The sequence below is a fragment of the Thunnus albacares genome, chromosome 10 (assembly GCF_914725855.1).
Source record: "Thunnus albacares chromosome 10, fThuAlb1.1, whole genome shotgun sequence".
Taxonomy (NCBI): Eukaryota; Metazoa; Chordata; class Actinopteri; order Scombriformes; family Scombridae; genus Thunnus; species Thunnus albacares.
In genome coordinates this window covers 2,774,453-2,791,489 of record NC_058115.1, presented here as the reverse complement: position 1 = coordinate 2,791,489, position 17,037 = coordinate 2,774,453, and the positions used below count along the sequence as shown (strand labels likewise).

General features: G+C 41.4%; 2 protein-coding genes across 3 annotated transcripts; one reads left to right on the top strand and one right to left on the bottom strand.

Annotated features, from left to right (window-relative positions):
* Positions 1-891: 891 nt before the first annotated feature.
* hars (histidyl-tRNA synthetase) lies at positions 892-10,877 on the bottom strand. 2 transcript variants are annotated; one of them, XM_044363956.1, is made up of 14 exons: positions 10,693-10,804; positions 7,938-8,303; positions 7,673-7,762; positions 6,892-7,011; positions 6,687-6,782; positions 5,818-5,943; positions 5,600-5,707; positions 5,407-5,505; positions 5,108-5,201; positions 4,225-4,352; positions 3,805-4,077; positions 3,599-3,715; positions 2,355-2,501; positions 892-1,473 (listed from the first exon to the last, which is right to left on the bottom strand). In XM_044363956.1, the coding sequence occupies exons 2-14, from the start codon at positions 8,046-8,048 to the stop codon at positions 1,414-1,416; spliced, it is 1,569 nt and encodes a 522-aa protein (XP_044219891.1). In that variant the 5' UTR covers positions 8,049-8,303; positions 10,693-10,804; the 3' UTR covers positions 892-1,413. The 2 variants fall into 2 exon arrangements, with proteins under 2 accessions (XP_044219891.1, XP_044219892.1); XM_044363957.1 differs by lacking the exon at positions 7,938-8,303 and having other exon boundaries at positions 10,693-10,877.
* Positions 10,878-14,188: 3,311 nt separating this feature from the next.
* On the top strand, positions 14,189-15,918 carry LOC122990409 (induced myeloid leukemia cell differentiation protein Mcl-1 homolog). The gene is made up of 3 exons (XM_044363769.1): positions 14,189-14,886; positions 15,398-15,648; positions 15,752-15,918. Exons 1-3 carry the CDS (start codon positions 14,346-14,348, stop codon positions 15,842-15,844), a joined length of 885 nt encoding a protein of 294 aa, XP_044219704.1. The 5' UTR covers positions 14,189-14,345; the 3' UTR covers positions 15,845-15,918.
* The last annotated feature ends 1,119 nt before the right edge of the window (positions 15,919-17,037 follow it).

The window sequence follows — 17,037 nt, the reverse complement described above, 5'->3', positions numbered from 1 at the left end:
CGTTGTCAGCTAGAATCTCTCCTATACTGGGACAAAACTGTCTCAGCTTAATTGGTCTGCTGCATGATCCTTTTACACCTAGTCCATTTACTACAAATGACTGACACTGGTGTCAGTTTATTAGGCAGCAGATGAAGAAAGTTTCACAGTGCCTCAATGGTCCTAATATTTCATCCACTCACATTCATGTCAGTATTATTTGGGATTTTTGGAAGGTTTTTACAACCCTTGAGATATTAGATTTCATCAATTTAATTGATTAAAAATCACTGTAGAAGATCTAACACATAGATATAGGTAATGCATTATAGTGACAGTCATGCTTGCTTTCCTTGTTAAACTTATACATGCTAATACAAGTTGTGTGGATTTGAAAAACCTGCACTACATAAGAGCACAGTGTAACTGCAAAAATATCTTCACAGTGGTGGCTGTCCACAGTACAGCAGGCTCCCTCACATGGGAGGAGATAGAACCACTGATAATCCTCCGCTGCCGTTTGAGCCAGGAGAAGCTCTCTGCAGAACGCTATCCATCAGGCCTTTGCTGACTAGCAAAAGAGTTTTGTGATATTATACCAAACAGTTTGCCATTAAAGGAAATCAACATTTACAGCCATTATATTGCTTTGGCAGTGGAATCACCCTCTAAATTCAAGTTATCTGGTTTAGAGTATAAACATTTTGCAGACAATCATCTTGAATCAATAATATACCTTATTGTGAAGAAACAAAAACATTCTCACTCAATGTAATTCAAAACCAAACCAATAAATAAAACTAAAGCAATCTGCAGGGCTTCTACATTTCTACATTTGTGTGTAATTTGGTCGACCCTGACACCCCTTAAACTATAACTAAGCATGCACAACTCAGTAATCATGATTCAGTATGGAGTAAGATGATGTGTTTATTTTTGATACAGGTAGAAATGAGATGTGTTTTGTCAAGAACTGAGGTTTCAACTTAAAAGTTGAACGTCAGAAAATCATTTGAAGGGTTCAGGTAGATAGTAGATGTGTGCACCAGAGTTTCTCATCCTTGGTCCTGAACAGATAAAGCATTTCTGTAGGAATGCTGCTCTGCTATTTATTTTTCTAATTCATGTGATTTACAAGTGAACTGATGTCCAGAAGCTTTATGCAGTAATAGAATGACTTCCTACAATGGAGTAGTGTGATGAACATATATGATCTGTTTCTCAGGGCACATCTTTCAGACATTCAAAACACATGACATTTCATGTACACTTTCTCAACAAATGAGACTGGATGTGTGTTTTCACGTCTGCATTCATGTCCGACATGCTCTGTTGAGGATTAGACAAGGAACTCTGTACAAGGCTCTGCAAAGCGTCTGTGTTTGAACCAATCAGCTGATGCGGTTGGGGTTGTAGCTGGACAGAAGGGAATGACTAGGCCTCAGAGGTCCTTCTCCTGATCTCACCTATAAGATCAGCTCTTGATATATCAACCTGTGGAGACAGAGCAGAGGAACAGACACAGTGAGGTCAGTCCTGCAACCAAGTTCTAACCACTGTTAACTCAAACACATAAACACATACACTGTAACCCCAATTTATTTAGGTCAACAAGTTTCTGGATAAATCTTACATGTTAAAGGATCAGTGTGTAGGATTTAGTGGCATCTAGTGATGAGGTTGCAGGTTGCTTCAGCTAAACTTTACATGCATTTATTCACAGAATGGGGACAGTGGATTTGGCCCTGATCACTTCCATTGGAAACACATTAGGAACATAGAAAGGACATGAAAAAATGTGTGAACTTGTCCTTTAACAATAAGCATACCCCCTTTAGTTAAGCAGTGATCCACACACTGTCCATGTTCATACCTACAGTATTCACAGTATACAGAGATGACTACTGTTTATTCATAAATATTGCTATTGATACTGGGTATTAGGTGTAACTGTCATTCTTTATGTATGATTTTAATTTTTTGTTTTGACATTGTGTTAACATTTGTGTGAAAAGTGCTACACTGCTCAGCTGGTACAAAAGCAGACATATTGTGATTTCACACATTGTTATAAAAATATTAATTATAGCCACTTCAAAGCCTGGTGTGCATGTGTGTCATCATGCACTTTACACTGTAGAATACAGACACAAATAATACAAAGAGGCACATACTCAAACATCACTCTACAGGGTCATGTTCAGCCTGACAAACCTTAAACAAAACCTGCTTTTACTGTCACAAAGAGCTGCCCAACTCTTTCAGTCAGCTGACAACTTCGGTGCTTCATGACAGTGTGAGTGTTTGTGCGTGCATGTATGTGTGGCAGCGGAGCTGCAGGGTGTGACTTTGTGTGTATTCTGTGTCAGTCGCACCTCCTCTCTGGTGGCCACGACACGCAGTTTGACCACTCCATCTTTCAGCTCCTGTTCTCCCAGTATGGCCACCAGGGGGATCCCCGACTCCTCACAGTGCTGCAGCTGACTCAGCAGTTTGGGGTTCTTCTTATACATCACCTCTGCCTGGAGACACACACACACACACACACACACACACACACACACACACACACACACACACACACACACACACACACACACACACACACACACACACACACACACACACACACACAAATAAAAATGAAAGAGTAGTGAGTATAAGATGATTATTGTTGTACTGATGGAATAACAGCTGTGGAAATGGATATTATACTAAATATACAATAGACCTCATTCACATATGTGTGTAGAAATGTTCTTACTTTGCACATGCAAAATTACCATCAGATTCATGACACATGCAGATTTTGTTCTTACCACCATGCATATGTTAGTGAATCAGAATGATTCTAAATTGACAGGCGTGTGCCTGCTATTGGTAATTAGCATACTACCACGCCCCCATTTCTCTATATAAGGAAAGTTCTGTTGGAGCTGTGCAGCAGTGGAGAGAGCTGTCACTCACTGCAAAGAGGACCATGATGGTAAAAATGTTCAAGTTTACTACTGATGAAATGCAAACAATAATTTCAGAAGTAGAAGCCAGAAAAGACAGATTTGGCTGGTAAACATGTCATTGGCGCCACCATTTGGAGCCTGTTCTAAATTTGTTTGGAGAGTAAGAACAAATTCAGGTAAGAACATATTGATGAATCATGATTTGTGCTTAAAATGATCGTACACACAGTTTAAGCACAGATTTGTGTGTACACACTGTTTGTGAATGAGGTCCAATGTGAGCTGTTGTAACTCCACTCCCTTCAATGCTTTTTCATACTGCCTTCATCTGTTCATGCTGGCCACCCCTGACTATTATATGAAACTCTGCCATTCTTTGAATACTGGCTACAGTATATGTATCCAAACCTGCCATCAACCTGCAATGGACTGCAGATAATGCAGAAAAGTAGCCTTTATGGCTAAATGTGGCACATTTACATGATGGACCCAAGTGCTCATGTTAATTAATGTGCATTGTCCCTTCTTAAATAAAATACACATAAACTTCTGATAGGAAGTGGTTCCTGAGACTAAATCTTTCTGAATGTTAGTCTGTGATATGAAAATGTTTGTGAACACCTGCTGTACAGAACAAACAAACAAACAAACAAACACACCTTGATTCCAGCATTCCAGAGCTCAGTGACCAGTTTGAGTCTCTCCTCCAGCAGGTTCTTCTGTGCAGACGCCACCATGATCTGCACCTCTGTGGTCCGAACCTTCTCCGCTGAAGCCTGAACAACACGTGACTGTTAGAGTGTGCACAACACACACCTGCTGACCGCTTTGACTCGAGGAGCACCAACAATAGCCCAAACATTACCTCAGCCTTCTGCTCCATGATGGAGAAGATCCTCTCGATGCCGATGCTGACACCCACACACGGCACTTTCCTGCCCTTGGGGTCAAACATGCCGACCAGGCCGTCGTAGCGCCCCCCACCGGCCACGCTACCCACACTGACACTCTCCTCTGCAGGAGCCCCGTTCTGGACCTCAGCGGGAACCGGGGCCACGCCTGCCTGAGTCAGCACTGCCTCATATATGATTCCTGTGTAATAGTCCAGACCCCGAGCCAGACTGAGGTCAAACACCACCTGCAGATGACAGAGAGCCATGAAGCAGAGCTATGGTGATGGCAACAGTGAAGTAAAGAGTTGCTGGTAACATGGTGAAGAGAAGAAGACAAAAACTACTGTTATTTTACAACGTATGATGTGTAGCTGAATAACAGCACGTCCCACCTTGTCTGTGACCTGGAAGAGCTGCAGGTAGCTGAAGAGAAGCTTTATGTCTGACAGGCCGGCACAGGCCTGCTTACTCTGAGACATTTTCTGGTCCTGAAGGAGGCGCTCTGCTAGGTCCATCCCACCTAGAAAACAAACCATTTCCTATTTCCATATCCAGTAGTTACAGAGCAACATTATCATTCATTTAGAGAAGCTGGTGTAAGTCCAATATTCACCTTCTTTTAGCTCTTATTTGCTCTCTACCAACACTGAAAAACAGCTGCCTGCTGCTGCTGGAAACCAGGTTGATGTGTGCAGAGTTTGCAGGTTGTTCAACCAAACAATAAGTTAAAAGCATCATGGAGCTGCAGAATTCTGTATGTGTGTCCCTACATGTGAGCCTTTCACATTACAGGCAGTGTTTTGAGCCTGTGTAGGCCTGCAATGTTGATTAGTAGAGCTTTAATATTTAGAAAGGTATTGATTTTTCACCACAGGAACTGAAGCTGAGTTTATACTTGGCACAAAGGGTTACAGAGTAGGTTTGGATTTATAGTTTAATAATAACTCTAGCATCCAGGTGCTGTACTGCCCTCACGGAGCTCTGCCTTTTTCCTTCCATCAACATAACATTATTAACTAATCATTTTTTTGGCAATTGAGAATTGAGATTCTTATGTGAATTGATTTTTTTCCACCAACCCCTACTGTTAACCTTGCATCAAATCAAAATCAAATCTCTGACAGTGTTATACACTTATCCATCATCAGCAACACTCCCCCACCAACGTTAGACCCTTGCATATTTTGAACACAGGGCAGCTTTCAGTTAGAGCCCTCACGCAGCAGTGACATAATCATTTACCCCACAATGTACAGCATTCGCTCTGAGTCTCACCCTGCATACTGACGTACTCCCCAATCTGGTCTGCAGCCTCCTCTGACAAGCCCTTCTCATTCACCATCTCCTTCTTCACATCCTCCCAAGACATCTAGCGGAGGACCAGAGGAGGAGAAGATGGGTCCAAGCCAGACGTTTATGAGAAGGTGAAAGGGAACAGAGGAAAAAGGAGAAGAAGAGGTCTTTAACCATTGTCTAGGAGGGTTCAGGTCTAAGTTTAGGTGGATTCTCCACAGCTGAAAAACTAAAGATGCTCTTCTGTAAATCAGGTGTTCTAAATAAGTACATCTCCACACCTTGTCCAGTTTATCCACTGTTGAGCAGATGGTGCGGAACTTGTCATCGGGAACGCCACACACAGCAAACATCCCGTCGAGGATGCGTCTGTCGTTGACCTGGGAATAAAGGACGTGGTTACAGACATGATACCTGCCGATCAAAGTCTGTACAAGTTTCATCTCTGAATGTAACCGAACGTATGAGACAAACCTTGATACGGAAGTCTCCGAGGTTCAGCTCGCTGAGGATTTCGTAGACGATCTTCAGGCACTCGGCATCCGGAATCATGCCGTCATACTGCCCTGCTATGTCAAAATCCTGAAACACATACACATTCATTATTTTGATTTTTAAGTGAATTAAACAGATTCCAGAGATCTAACAAATCAACTGGCAGGAGGAAACAGGTGTATTTGAGGATGACTCACGCATTGGTAAAACTCTCGGTAGCGTCCGCGGGTCATGGCTGGGTTGTCACGGCGGTAGACCTTAGCGATGTGGTAGCGCTTGATGTTGGTTATCTTGTTCATAGCCAGGTAACGAGCGAAGGGCACCTGAAAGAAGGCAAGTCAAGGACAACACACCAATCTCTGCTTTGATAGAGAGATTTATCAGTGATTAATGTAGTTTATATCAGGAGCTTTCTCATTTTAAATTATTAACTATTATTGAATAACATTTATGCTTTTCCGGTTTCACGAAGCTGTCTCACGTAACTCTACGTGGATCAGATCAAAACCTGCCATCAGCCCAACTACTGACCAATCAGATCCCTGGAAACATCAAGTCATCATTCCTACAGGATCCAGACAGGGACAAAAGTCCTGACTTTTCTGTTCCAGACTTCCATATGTCACTGAGTTTAAAACAGCTTCTAACAGAGAGATAGTTAACGACACCAAATACATAATGAATGATTATAGCTGCGTTTTAATTGAGCAAACTTGCTTTCACTCCTACAGGGATTCCATCACTGCAGCTCAGAACTGCATGATACAAACTAAACCCTCTGTTGTATTTTAATAGTAAAAGAATCCACACACTGTTAATTAGCTCCCATGATTATAAATGCAACATTTCAATCAGATAGACCTCATCAGTCATTAACTACATTTCCTCTCCGCTCTGCTTTGGCAGCAGAAACAGTCTGACATTACTTTGAACTTTTGGATCATGAATAGTGTTCATGATCTGACATCAAAGCAAAAAGACTCAAGGCATATGTAATAATTCCCACACTTAGTTATAGCCTTATAGTCAGGCAGACAGCGGTGTGTCTGTGGGGTATGAAGGATACAGTGAGGTCATATCTGAGGGACAGCAGCTCTCCTCCTTGGTCTTTGAGGTCGTAGATGAGCTTGGAGTCTTCTCCATACTTCCCTGTCAATGTTTCCTGTACACCAACAGGAAGATAAACATTAATGTTTGTATGTGAGGTGACTTCAGTGCATCAACACTATGTATATGTGTATGAGCATGTTACAAATGGTGTGAAATGACACCTTTAGTTCAAAAACAGGTGTGTCGATGGTTTCGGCTCCGTGGCGTTTGAAGCAGCTGACGATGGTTTTGAAGACTTTCTCTCTGATGGCCATCTGCTTGGGGTTGTAGTCCCTCGTTCCCTGAGACAAAAAGACGTTTGTTGATGTGTTTCCAGACTGTCAGCTGAATTTTACTTTTCAAACGTTTCAGAGAGACTGTCAATCAGCAGGGTTGTTGAGCATAAACTGATTAACTGTCAGAAATGTGAGTCTTAAGAATTTATTGTAGTGCATAAAATAAAAAATATCTGAATACTGAGAAAAAGTGTTAATGCTTGACTGAGATGGAAAAGTTGGTGTATGGATAAAAAGAAAATGTGACAAAGTGCAGTGGAAACAGACGTGAAGCAAACAGAAATATCTTTTAATTACATCATCTCATTGTGTTCTCTTCTTCTGCACCAGTTAAACGACACCTGACTAGAAAATCAGTGCCGCCAACTGTTTCTCTTGATGACCCCAACTCCTAATATTCATATAACAATATTGGATGGAAATGTTGCATTTTATTTTGCTGATTTTCTGTAAATTTGGTTAAATTGTGCATTAGATTTGGATGGAAACTTGGCTACTATTTTTGTCATTTTCATAACAACAACAGTGTGAAGATGAAGTTTTTTCCTGATGTGCATTAGAATCCAGATACAGATGGAAAGTTAATAGCAGGTGGAGACTGTTCTTGTTCACAAAGTGCTCTGTATGTACAGTAAATGTATGTGTGTGTTGCAGCATGTGGTCTTACCTTTGCAGTCTTGAGGACAAACTGATGTTTGCCATCATCTCCTCCTAACCGAGCCTTCAGCTGCAGCAGTTTGGCTACCTCTTCATCAATCTGCAATACACACACACACACACACCAGAAGATAAGATCTTTGTGAACACTTATTGTAAAAGTTTCCTAACAGAACTGAATTTATCAACATCAGCGAGAAACTTGATGACTAGATGACATTTTATTACATGAAATTTTGACAGACACACATGTGCACACAGCACCAGAGGCCCACCTGAGCCACAGTGATCCCGGCGAAAGAATGCAGAGATCGGACATGTGTTGCAATCCGGAAGCCCACCAGACCAGAGCAAGCACGAACACAAAACACGCCCAGCATGTTCATCCCACAGCGGAGGGGACACAAACGAAAAAGTCCAAAAAGTTCAGGAGTGCATCATGTTTACAGCATTATCCAGTGGTATCGTCCAGGATCAGCCACAGCAGCCAATCACAAGGGTGAGTAGAGAGAACCAGGGAGTGAGTTGAGCAGCGATGTCCAGGACAGTGAGGTAGATGATGGTGATGAAGGGTGAGGCAGGTCGAGGTCAGCCGGGGTCAGCCAGGAAGAACAGGAGAAAAGTGGTAAGCAACCCTAGCACTAGGGGAGGGCGGGGCATGACGCATCATCATCATCATCATCATCACAGCGTGGAGGATAGAACATGAGATGTATCAAGTCAATCAAAGCAGCCAGCCTATCGCAGCCCCCCCTCACCCCCCCATTGACATACACACATACACACACAGTCAGACGGGGTCCTGCTCTGACCCTAGTGTCAGCTCTCTGTGTCCAGTGTATTTAGTGTATCTGGGGCATCTAACATTTTAAAAGCTCTTGCAGCCTTAATCGGCAAAAATTTTGATGATCAATTAATCGTTGTGAGTCATTTTTTTAAGAAACAATGTGAATATTTCCTGGTTTCTTTAGTCCTCTATGACAGTAAACTGATATCTTTGGGTTGTGGACTGTCGGTCGGGACAAAAAGAGACATTTTAGGATGCATCTTAAGCCCTGTGAAAAAGTGATCGACATGTTTCACAATTTCCTGTTTACAACCCCCAAAGCATTATGGGAACTTTAGTGCCAAAATTGAGAGCATGACTATCTCCCAAATAGCAATAAAGCAAGCAACAAAGAATAACAACAAGGGTGACAAAATCCATTAATATAACGTTTTTTCATGTTGCTCTGTCAATATATTTAAGAGTTTAGAAACCCCTAATCTGTAGCACTGAGCATTGAAAACTGTTCAGCTGGCATCATGTCTGGTCAGGTAGGTGGTTCTGGTTACTGACGTTTTTGCTAGTTTTTGATTGTATTTTACTTGTTTAGAGAACATTTAACATTTGAAAAGTGGCTTCTTCTGGCTTTTATTATAAGCACACAAAGATTTTGTAGAAAATAAATGTATATTTCTTAAATTAGGGTATGAATACAATGTCTTTATGGTATGAGTGCAAAGACCACACACAGGCAGTGTTGTGATGCTTGGAATAGGACGGGAGGTTAGGATCAAGCACTTTTATTCTCAGCTGTATCTGCTATTAACTAAAATTGTATACTTTCTACTATTTTCTCAAAGTATTACTATCATAAATATTATAGTGATTGATTTGAATAGCACCGTGCTCAGCTGTAATGTAAACATGTGGTCACTGGTGAAGTTGTAGTGGCAAAAGGTCTCAATGACACTCAAACAGCAGACAAGTCAGATCACACAAGACAGAGGCAAATACAGGAGGACAGAGAGGAAAGCTAACAGAGAATAAGACACAGTATTAAGGCTGCTAACTGTGGGCTATACTCAGCTAAGGTAAGATCGCTGAGAAACAGATGGCATAATAACCCCTAATACATTAAGATGAAACGTTTGTTATTAAACATTTATCTTACACCAAACTCCATTCAAAATCCTAACAATACTTCCATTCTGTGTGTTCTCTTGAGCATGGCACCAAGAACATCTTGAATATCACAGATGAACCATGTAAGATTTGAATGAAATAACTGCTGTATTTCAGGATTGCAGAGATAAACACTGGCTCTAAGCACTAGTCTTAAGTAATGTTGTGTGCGCTTGCTAATAACAAAGTCACGTGCGACATTAAGCTCTAATAACAGCAGGATGGCACCTGAAGAAACCTGGCTGCATATTTAAATGGTCAGTGGCAAATGTCAGCGTCAATAAAGCAAGCTATTGCATCAGCTGTCCGACCATATTTTGGACAGACACGAAAGAAGTCCACGTTTAGACAGCGCGTCGTGTCAGAATTGTGTTAAAACGCCGCTTTGTAAATTAAAGTTGCTATATGTGGCTTTTGGGTCGGTTGACTGCTTTTCTGTCAGTTCCGCAACACTGTTAGCACTAGCGAGCTAATCCGGTTAGCATGGGTTAGCCACTGAAATGTGAAGTGAAAGCACGCTGACAGCTAACTGTTAGTGGCACCAGCGCGCGTAGCTAACATTAGCTGTTAATGTCGTCAACCTAGCTACTCCAAACACCGCTCCTATCTGGTGTAACTTAATGTTAACTCACGTATCACTAGACATATATGCACTGTGAAATATAACGCGTTATGTCTGCTAAATTCTTGGAGTCATACAGTCTTTTCGGCATATATATAATAGAGCAAGAGGGTCTTCTTGTAAGAATAACAGCTGACTGATTTTATAAAGGGCATTTCGCTATAACAGTGCATATAAAGTATCTCGACTACAGAAGTGATTCATAATAAATCAGATAGTAACTGTTAGGTTAGTGAGTCAGTTGTATGCAGCATGATGTGCTACAGGCCGCAGTAAACTGACAGAAATGAACCGGGTTTGGTTTGGCTGGGTTTTATATTTATCCATGCAATGTGAATGGAGTTCTCTCCGGGGGCTGGCTAGTCTGTTGGGTTAAATAGCAGATGTTAACATGCTGTTCACCGCATGTTACATTCTGGCCTTCACATCACCTCTACAGATCACTGCTAACTGTACTGACCTGCTCTTTGCTCGCCTTCTCGGACTTTAACTTCCGAACGACTTCACCTTGGGTTTTAATCGCTTCTTGTATCTGTGCCTTGTCTTCCATGGCTGCTCATTAACGTGTTTCTACCGCTACTCACACCTCCGGCGACCCGCGGCTGTCAGACTTTGGCAGCATAAAGTGGAGACGGAAACTAATCGAACTTCTGCTCCATATTTCCAAAGTAAAAGCATTCCCGAGGAAGTGTAGCAGTATTTTCAAAGTAAAAGCCTTCCGGAGCAAATGCAGGATTAGCAGAGCAAATGGTCCAGGGTCCAGGGGTCCGTTTCACAAAGCAGGTTCAATAAACTCTGAGTCTAATCCTGAACTCTGAGTTGATCTACTCTGAGATAGGAAACTCTGAGTTTCCGGTTCCAGAACAGCTGATTTGAGTCAGTTTATTCAACTCGGAGTAGTTTCACCTGGAGTTAAGCGCGTGCACCACAACTATAAAAAGCCAGCATCAATGGAGCCCCGATTCAACGAGTCACCATGGCAACGGGGAAGAGGAGGGCTGCGTTTTTCACCCCACTAGAACTAGAAATCTTAATGCGATAATACGGCGAGTTTGAACATGTTTTCAAAAAGAAGTGCAACACCGCTGCAGCTGCAAAAGAGAGGGAGACGGCGTGGGAGAACATCGCTGCTCGGGTCAATGCGTAAGTTTAAATGTAGTCCTTTGTAATCACAATAATATTACAGAGGAAAACTGCTTGATTGGTCGCCTATTAATTTATTTCATTTAGGTCCAATCCCGCGAGGGAGAAGCGCACTTGGCAGCAGTTTAGGATGAAATATAAAAACATTGTTCAAACAGGTGAGACCTCGGCATAATCTCATGGGGGTACCTCATTTTGATCATGTTTTACATTGTAAAGTAAATATTAAGTGGCTGTTTGACTGAGCAGCTGTTTTATCCCCAACATAATGCTGGTTTCACACAAATAAATGTCTTCTCATCTACATCATGTTCTTTTAAATAATTAAGCCTATTTAAACTAACACAGACTTCTACTCAGCCAACAGAAAGAAGGCAGATGCCCGTAAAACGGGTGGTGGTCCAGCACCGCCACCTCTAACGGAGGCAGAGGAGCTGGCCACAAGCCAGACTATAGGAAGGCCAGTGGCTGGCTCCGACACTGTACAAAAAACTTCCGTTTGCAAAGAAACGCAGCGCAACACACAATATCTGCTGGGATGTGAGAGCATGACTACAATTGGTAATGTTGCAAATGTAAGGACGGATTAGGTTGTGTATGTAGATAATGGACTGTGACGTGAAACGGTACCGCTCAAAAAGATAATTGTCTGGAAATGCAAGAACATCTATGCGCGGTCTGATAACCATCTCTCAACGAATATTTAATTCTCTGCGCAGTAATGCTGCACCTTCATCCACGGGATCGTTATCAAAAGGACATGCCATGTTAGTGAAAAATGTTACTGTGCCTAATGGACTTCTAATATACTGACTCTGATTTTTTTTTTTTTTTTCTTTTTAATGATTTTTTTAAATGACAGACGGCAGAACCAGGCTACGCCAAAACTCGCCTGCTGACTGAATGAATGAGGAAATCAAATGGAGTGTGTGGCTCTGAAAGAGGGCGGAGACTGAGAGAAACTCGAGGTTCATTGAGAAAAACCTGGTCCCGACCAGGTTAGGTTCATAGAGTCTGTTGCTACGGTAACTGACCGAGAGCTTAAGTTACCCCTCTCTCTGAAACAGGCTTGAGTTATCCCTCTTTCTCTGGTTTGAGTTACCTCCCTTTTTGAAACGGAAAACTCAGAGTTTCCCTCATTTCAGGGTTAACAGACCCTGAGTTTTCACTAAACCTGCTTTGTGAAACGGACCCCAGGTATCATCGTATAATTCGTAATTCATTTGTAATTCAAACCCCCAAAACGGTAAATCTGTTATTTGTTTCAAAACAAAAAAACAAAAGACCGTTTTTGGTGTCAGAATCAAATAACGAAAAACCAACTAAACCCGGCCTGTTTTTGGTTTTTGCCGATTCGTTTTATCGTTATTCCTTTGGATTGAATATCGAACAGGTATGCGGACATAAAGCCAATTAGTTTTTGCGTTTGAAACCAAAAACGGAAGTCACATGGGTTTTCCTTTTTTCATTTTAAACCAAAAACGAAAAACGAAATCACATGATCTATTCCTTTTTTGTTTCCCAACGAAAATCCAGAAACCAAATTCAAAAGACCATGCAATTTTGGTTCAGAAATCAAGTATTTTTGTCAGTTTTGTACGATAGCGGAAGCGACTACATTAGCCTACCCATGATTCTCAGCGATCGTTGCTATGGTGAAGACGCCAGCGACAGCCACGCGTGTGTGTAAATGGCATGAAGACGGGGTTGTAAAACTGAACTTTACATTTCACATCCCTCATTTAAGCCCTACGCTTTCACTTTCGTAATTTTCATCAAACTGTATGTACAGTATACTAACACGTTACACAGTCTTAATTTCATAAAGGACATTTATATTATGATATTTAAACCAACCATACGTCAACACAGTTTAGACCTCAGTATATGAAACAAGGAATTAAAATTTTAGCTTCTGAAGTATTTTATTTAGACAGCCCTGATGGAGCTCAGGATTTATCAGGTGCACGGCTGCTTTACTCTAAACAATTTCAATGTCTGAACCTGGACTGTGTGTGTGACCTTTTGGATGTGTAGAAGAACACAGAACATTAACTAACATTAGATCTAGATAATTAATGAAGTCAGGCTGCTGTGCCTCGTACGTAAATGCACACAGCGTCTCTATCAATGGGGAGACGCACTTAGGCTACTGTTTATACTGCGGTCGGATCTCTGCAGGTATTTAATAAACTCGAACTTTTTTGGGGAGGGAGTGTTTAATAAATTCAGAGATGAGTAGTAGAATTTTTAGTGAACACCGAATTGTTTTTGTTTTGTTTTTTGAGGCTATTGTAAACTAGATCCCGTACATATTGGTACGGTGGGTGGCGATATGTATGTACATACATTGCAATACCAACTTATATGTATAAGTTGGTATTGCAATCCGCCAATAAAGGCAAAGAGGAAGAAATAATTTGTCAACACATATCATGGCTGTATAAATCATGGCACATGCTTAATAAACACTGCACTAAATAAACAAACATCCCTGAGGATTATGTGGCCTATGTCAAATAGAGGAATTAGTGGAGTAAGTATTTCCGAGAGCGAGAATTATTAGAGGGAAATCAGGAAGCTTGGAGTGGAAGAACTGAGTCTGAAAAGTGTATTTGCCATTGGGTTAGGGAGTCTAGTCCACTTCTTGAAAGAAACTGGTCTGATCAAAATAATTTAATGTTCAAGCGATATAGTTTTTTGTTGTTGTTTTGTTTGTTTGTTTTGTTTATGGGAGTATATCACTCTGGTTCACCCTAAAATACAGTGGGTGGCGTTGATGCACCTTTACGCTGGTTGCCACCTACAATGAAAAAGAAAGAAGAAGAAGGAGGAGGTGACATTCTTGTCACGGTAGAAGTGTACGTCAGGGGCAATGGAAACATCTTGTGTCACACAGGCGATAAGCAAACGTCTTATCTCATTCATGATGGTTGACAATTAGACGCAATATCCAAGCTAAATTTCAAAATGAATATACTGAGGAACGTGAAACCCGTCGGAGTTACGAGTTTTCTCATTCTTCCTCAAAATGGAGTCGTGGACTTCGGCTCAGGAGGTTCATCCCCGCAGACGGACAGGCCCCCAAATATTGACAAAGCCAACGGGAATAATAATAATAAATATATAATAAAAAAAAGCTCTAATAATACTTCAGAACAGCGTCCGAGTGCACTCACGGTGAGCTCAAAAATTGGGTATGCACAAAAAATTATTCGGAAGGATGACAGCGACAACGAAGACGGCTTTTTGCCCAGCACCCCGGAGCACGACTGCGACTACGACAGCGATGATTCTATGTTGACCCCCCCAGACATGAAGTCCGAACTCGACATCTCCGGATCCCAAGCTGTGTACGAAGCGTTGGAGGAAGACACCGGGCAACTGATGAAACGTTTTCTGGGACAATTTACGGGACTTTTGAATCCTCGCTGGAAAGAAAGAAACGATCTACCGACAATGAAAAGAGTTGTGGACGACGTATTGGAGAAAAACAGATACGCATACAATGGTAGGTATCGATTCGTATGTGTGGATTTTATAATTAAGACAGCTAACGTAAACTACTCAAAGCGTTTTAACTGCCTCAACTACAAGCTGTGTTTAACTGCATAAATTCCTCACCACAGACACCACGTTTGAAACTGGTGTTTTGGCCTGTATGAGCCATTTAACAGTCACAGAGACGAACAAGGAAACCTTCGCTAGATTTAACTAAGTAGGCAGTAAGTAATCCACTTAGTAAATAATAGTAATAATTTAATTTGCATTGCACTTTTCATTCGCAGTGATTTTCAAGATGCTGCGGCGTTAAAAACATTCAACACACAACATAGAGAAAATAAGAGTTAAGATTGAAAAACTTTCCTGAATAGAAAGGCTTGTTTTTTAAAATGCTGTTCTCGGTTCAGCGGAAGTAAGTTAAATATTTGATTGTCTCACAGAAATGTTATCTTAAATGCACGATCGAAATAGGTTTCTAATATCTGGACTTTTTGTTGTTGTTGTTTTTTTCTTCTAAGGAATGATCAACAAACTGTCATTGGATGACAAAGGGGATGAAGTGAGGTTCGTCAGTACAGTAGCCAACAGCCTCTTTGCAGACGGGACTGCCAACTGGGACCGAATCGCCCGCGTGGTCGCCTTCGGGGCTGTGGTATGTCAGTACTTGAAGGAGAAGGGCAGAGAGAACTGCGTGGAGCTGGTGGGAGAGGAGATCTCGACGTACCTGCTGACTGACCAGAAGGACTGGCTGGTCAAGAACAACTCCTGGGTGAGTTCTGACTAATGGCTGAAATGACAGGATGTAGTGAAAAGAGAAATGTACTCTTAGATTTTAATCTAATGGTTTTTGTTTTTAATCCTTTTGCTTCCAGGACGGCTTTGTGGAGTTCTTTGGAGCAGCAGACAGAGAGTCCACAGTGAGGAACACACCCATGGACTCTTTTGATTTGCTGGTGTGGGGGTGACACTGGCCCTGTTTATCATTTGGACAATAAAAGACTCATTTTTACCTGAAAACTCTTCAGGTGAATAAACTGAATGCTCAAAGACGTACTTTTACATAAGCTAGGTCCATGCTGGATTATTCCTCCTCTAAAAACTTTCCCCCTCGCATTGGGTTTGGACAAAAGAAGATGGAAATGAAAACTTAACTGACATCTAACTGCTGATAAGATGATCTTCCCAGTAGTAGTAGCACTTTTGCTGCTGATGTTATTGGACAGACTCCACTTTGAGCCACCAACCTTCCTACAATTACATTTTCTTCAGTTTACAAAGGAATTTATTTTTCTAATCTTTGTATGGACTCTCAAATCGGGAGAGGAGAAGAGGGGTGGGTTTGCATAAGTGTAGCTCTACTTCCTCATTTGTATAAATGATATATATAACATATATATAATAAAAAATATATAATTCACATGGATTGATCTTTTGATGCCGTCTTTCTCTTGGGATAACGTTGAAAAAGCAAAAGGTAGCGGTTACACGTATGCCTATACTGGTTTTACTGTGCTGAAATGAATCACCTTGCCCCACACTAATTTCACCTCCTCTGCACGACAACCTTTTGATGTTTATTCACACCACAACCCAAGACAGAGCCGCATCTGCCGTTTCCTCGAAATTTTGGCTGTGGCAGCGCCTCCATCACAATGAGCGCTCAGCTGCAGCCACAGTTTTTGGGAGTTACAGTAGTGGTAGTTTTAATTTTCAGGGTTTTGTAAACACAAATTATGCTTAAAGTTTTTAAATGTGGAGTTCTTTATCTCGTGACATAACATATCTGAATTTCTACTACTAAATTCAGATAAAACTGAAGTTATTGTGCTTGGCCCTAAACACCTTAGAAACACATTATCTAATGATAAAGCTGCTCTGGATGGCATTACCCTGGCCTCCAGCACCACCGTAAGGAATCTGGGAGTTATCTTTGATCAGGATATGTCCTTTAACTCCCACATAAATCAAATTTCAAGGACTGCCTTTTTTCACTTACGTAATATCTCAAAAATCAGGCACATCCTGTCCCTAAAAGATGCAGAAAAACTAGTTCACGCATTTGTTACTTCTAGGCTAGATTATTGCAATTCCTTATTATCAGGCTGCCCTAACAAGTCTCTAAAGACTCTCCAGCTGGTCCAGAATGCAGCTGCACGTG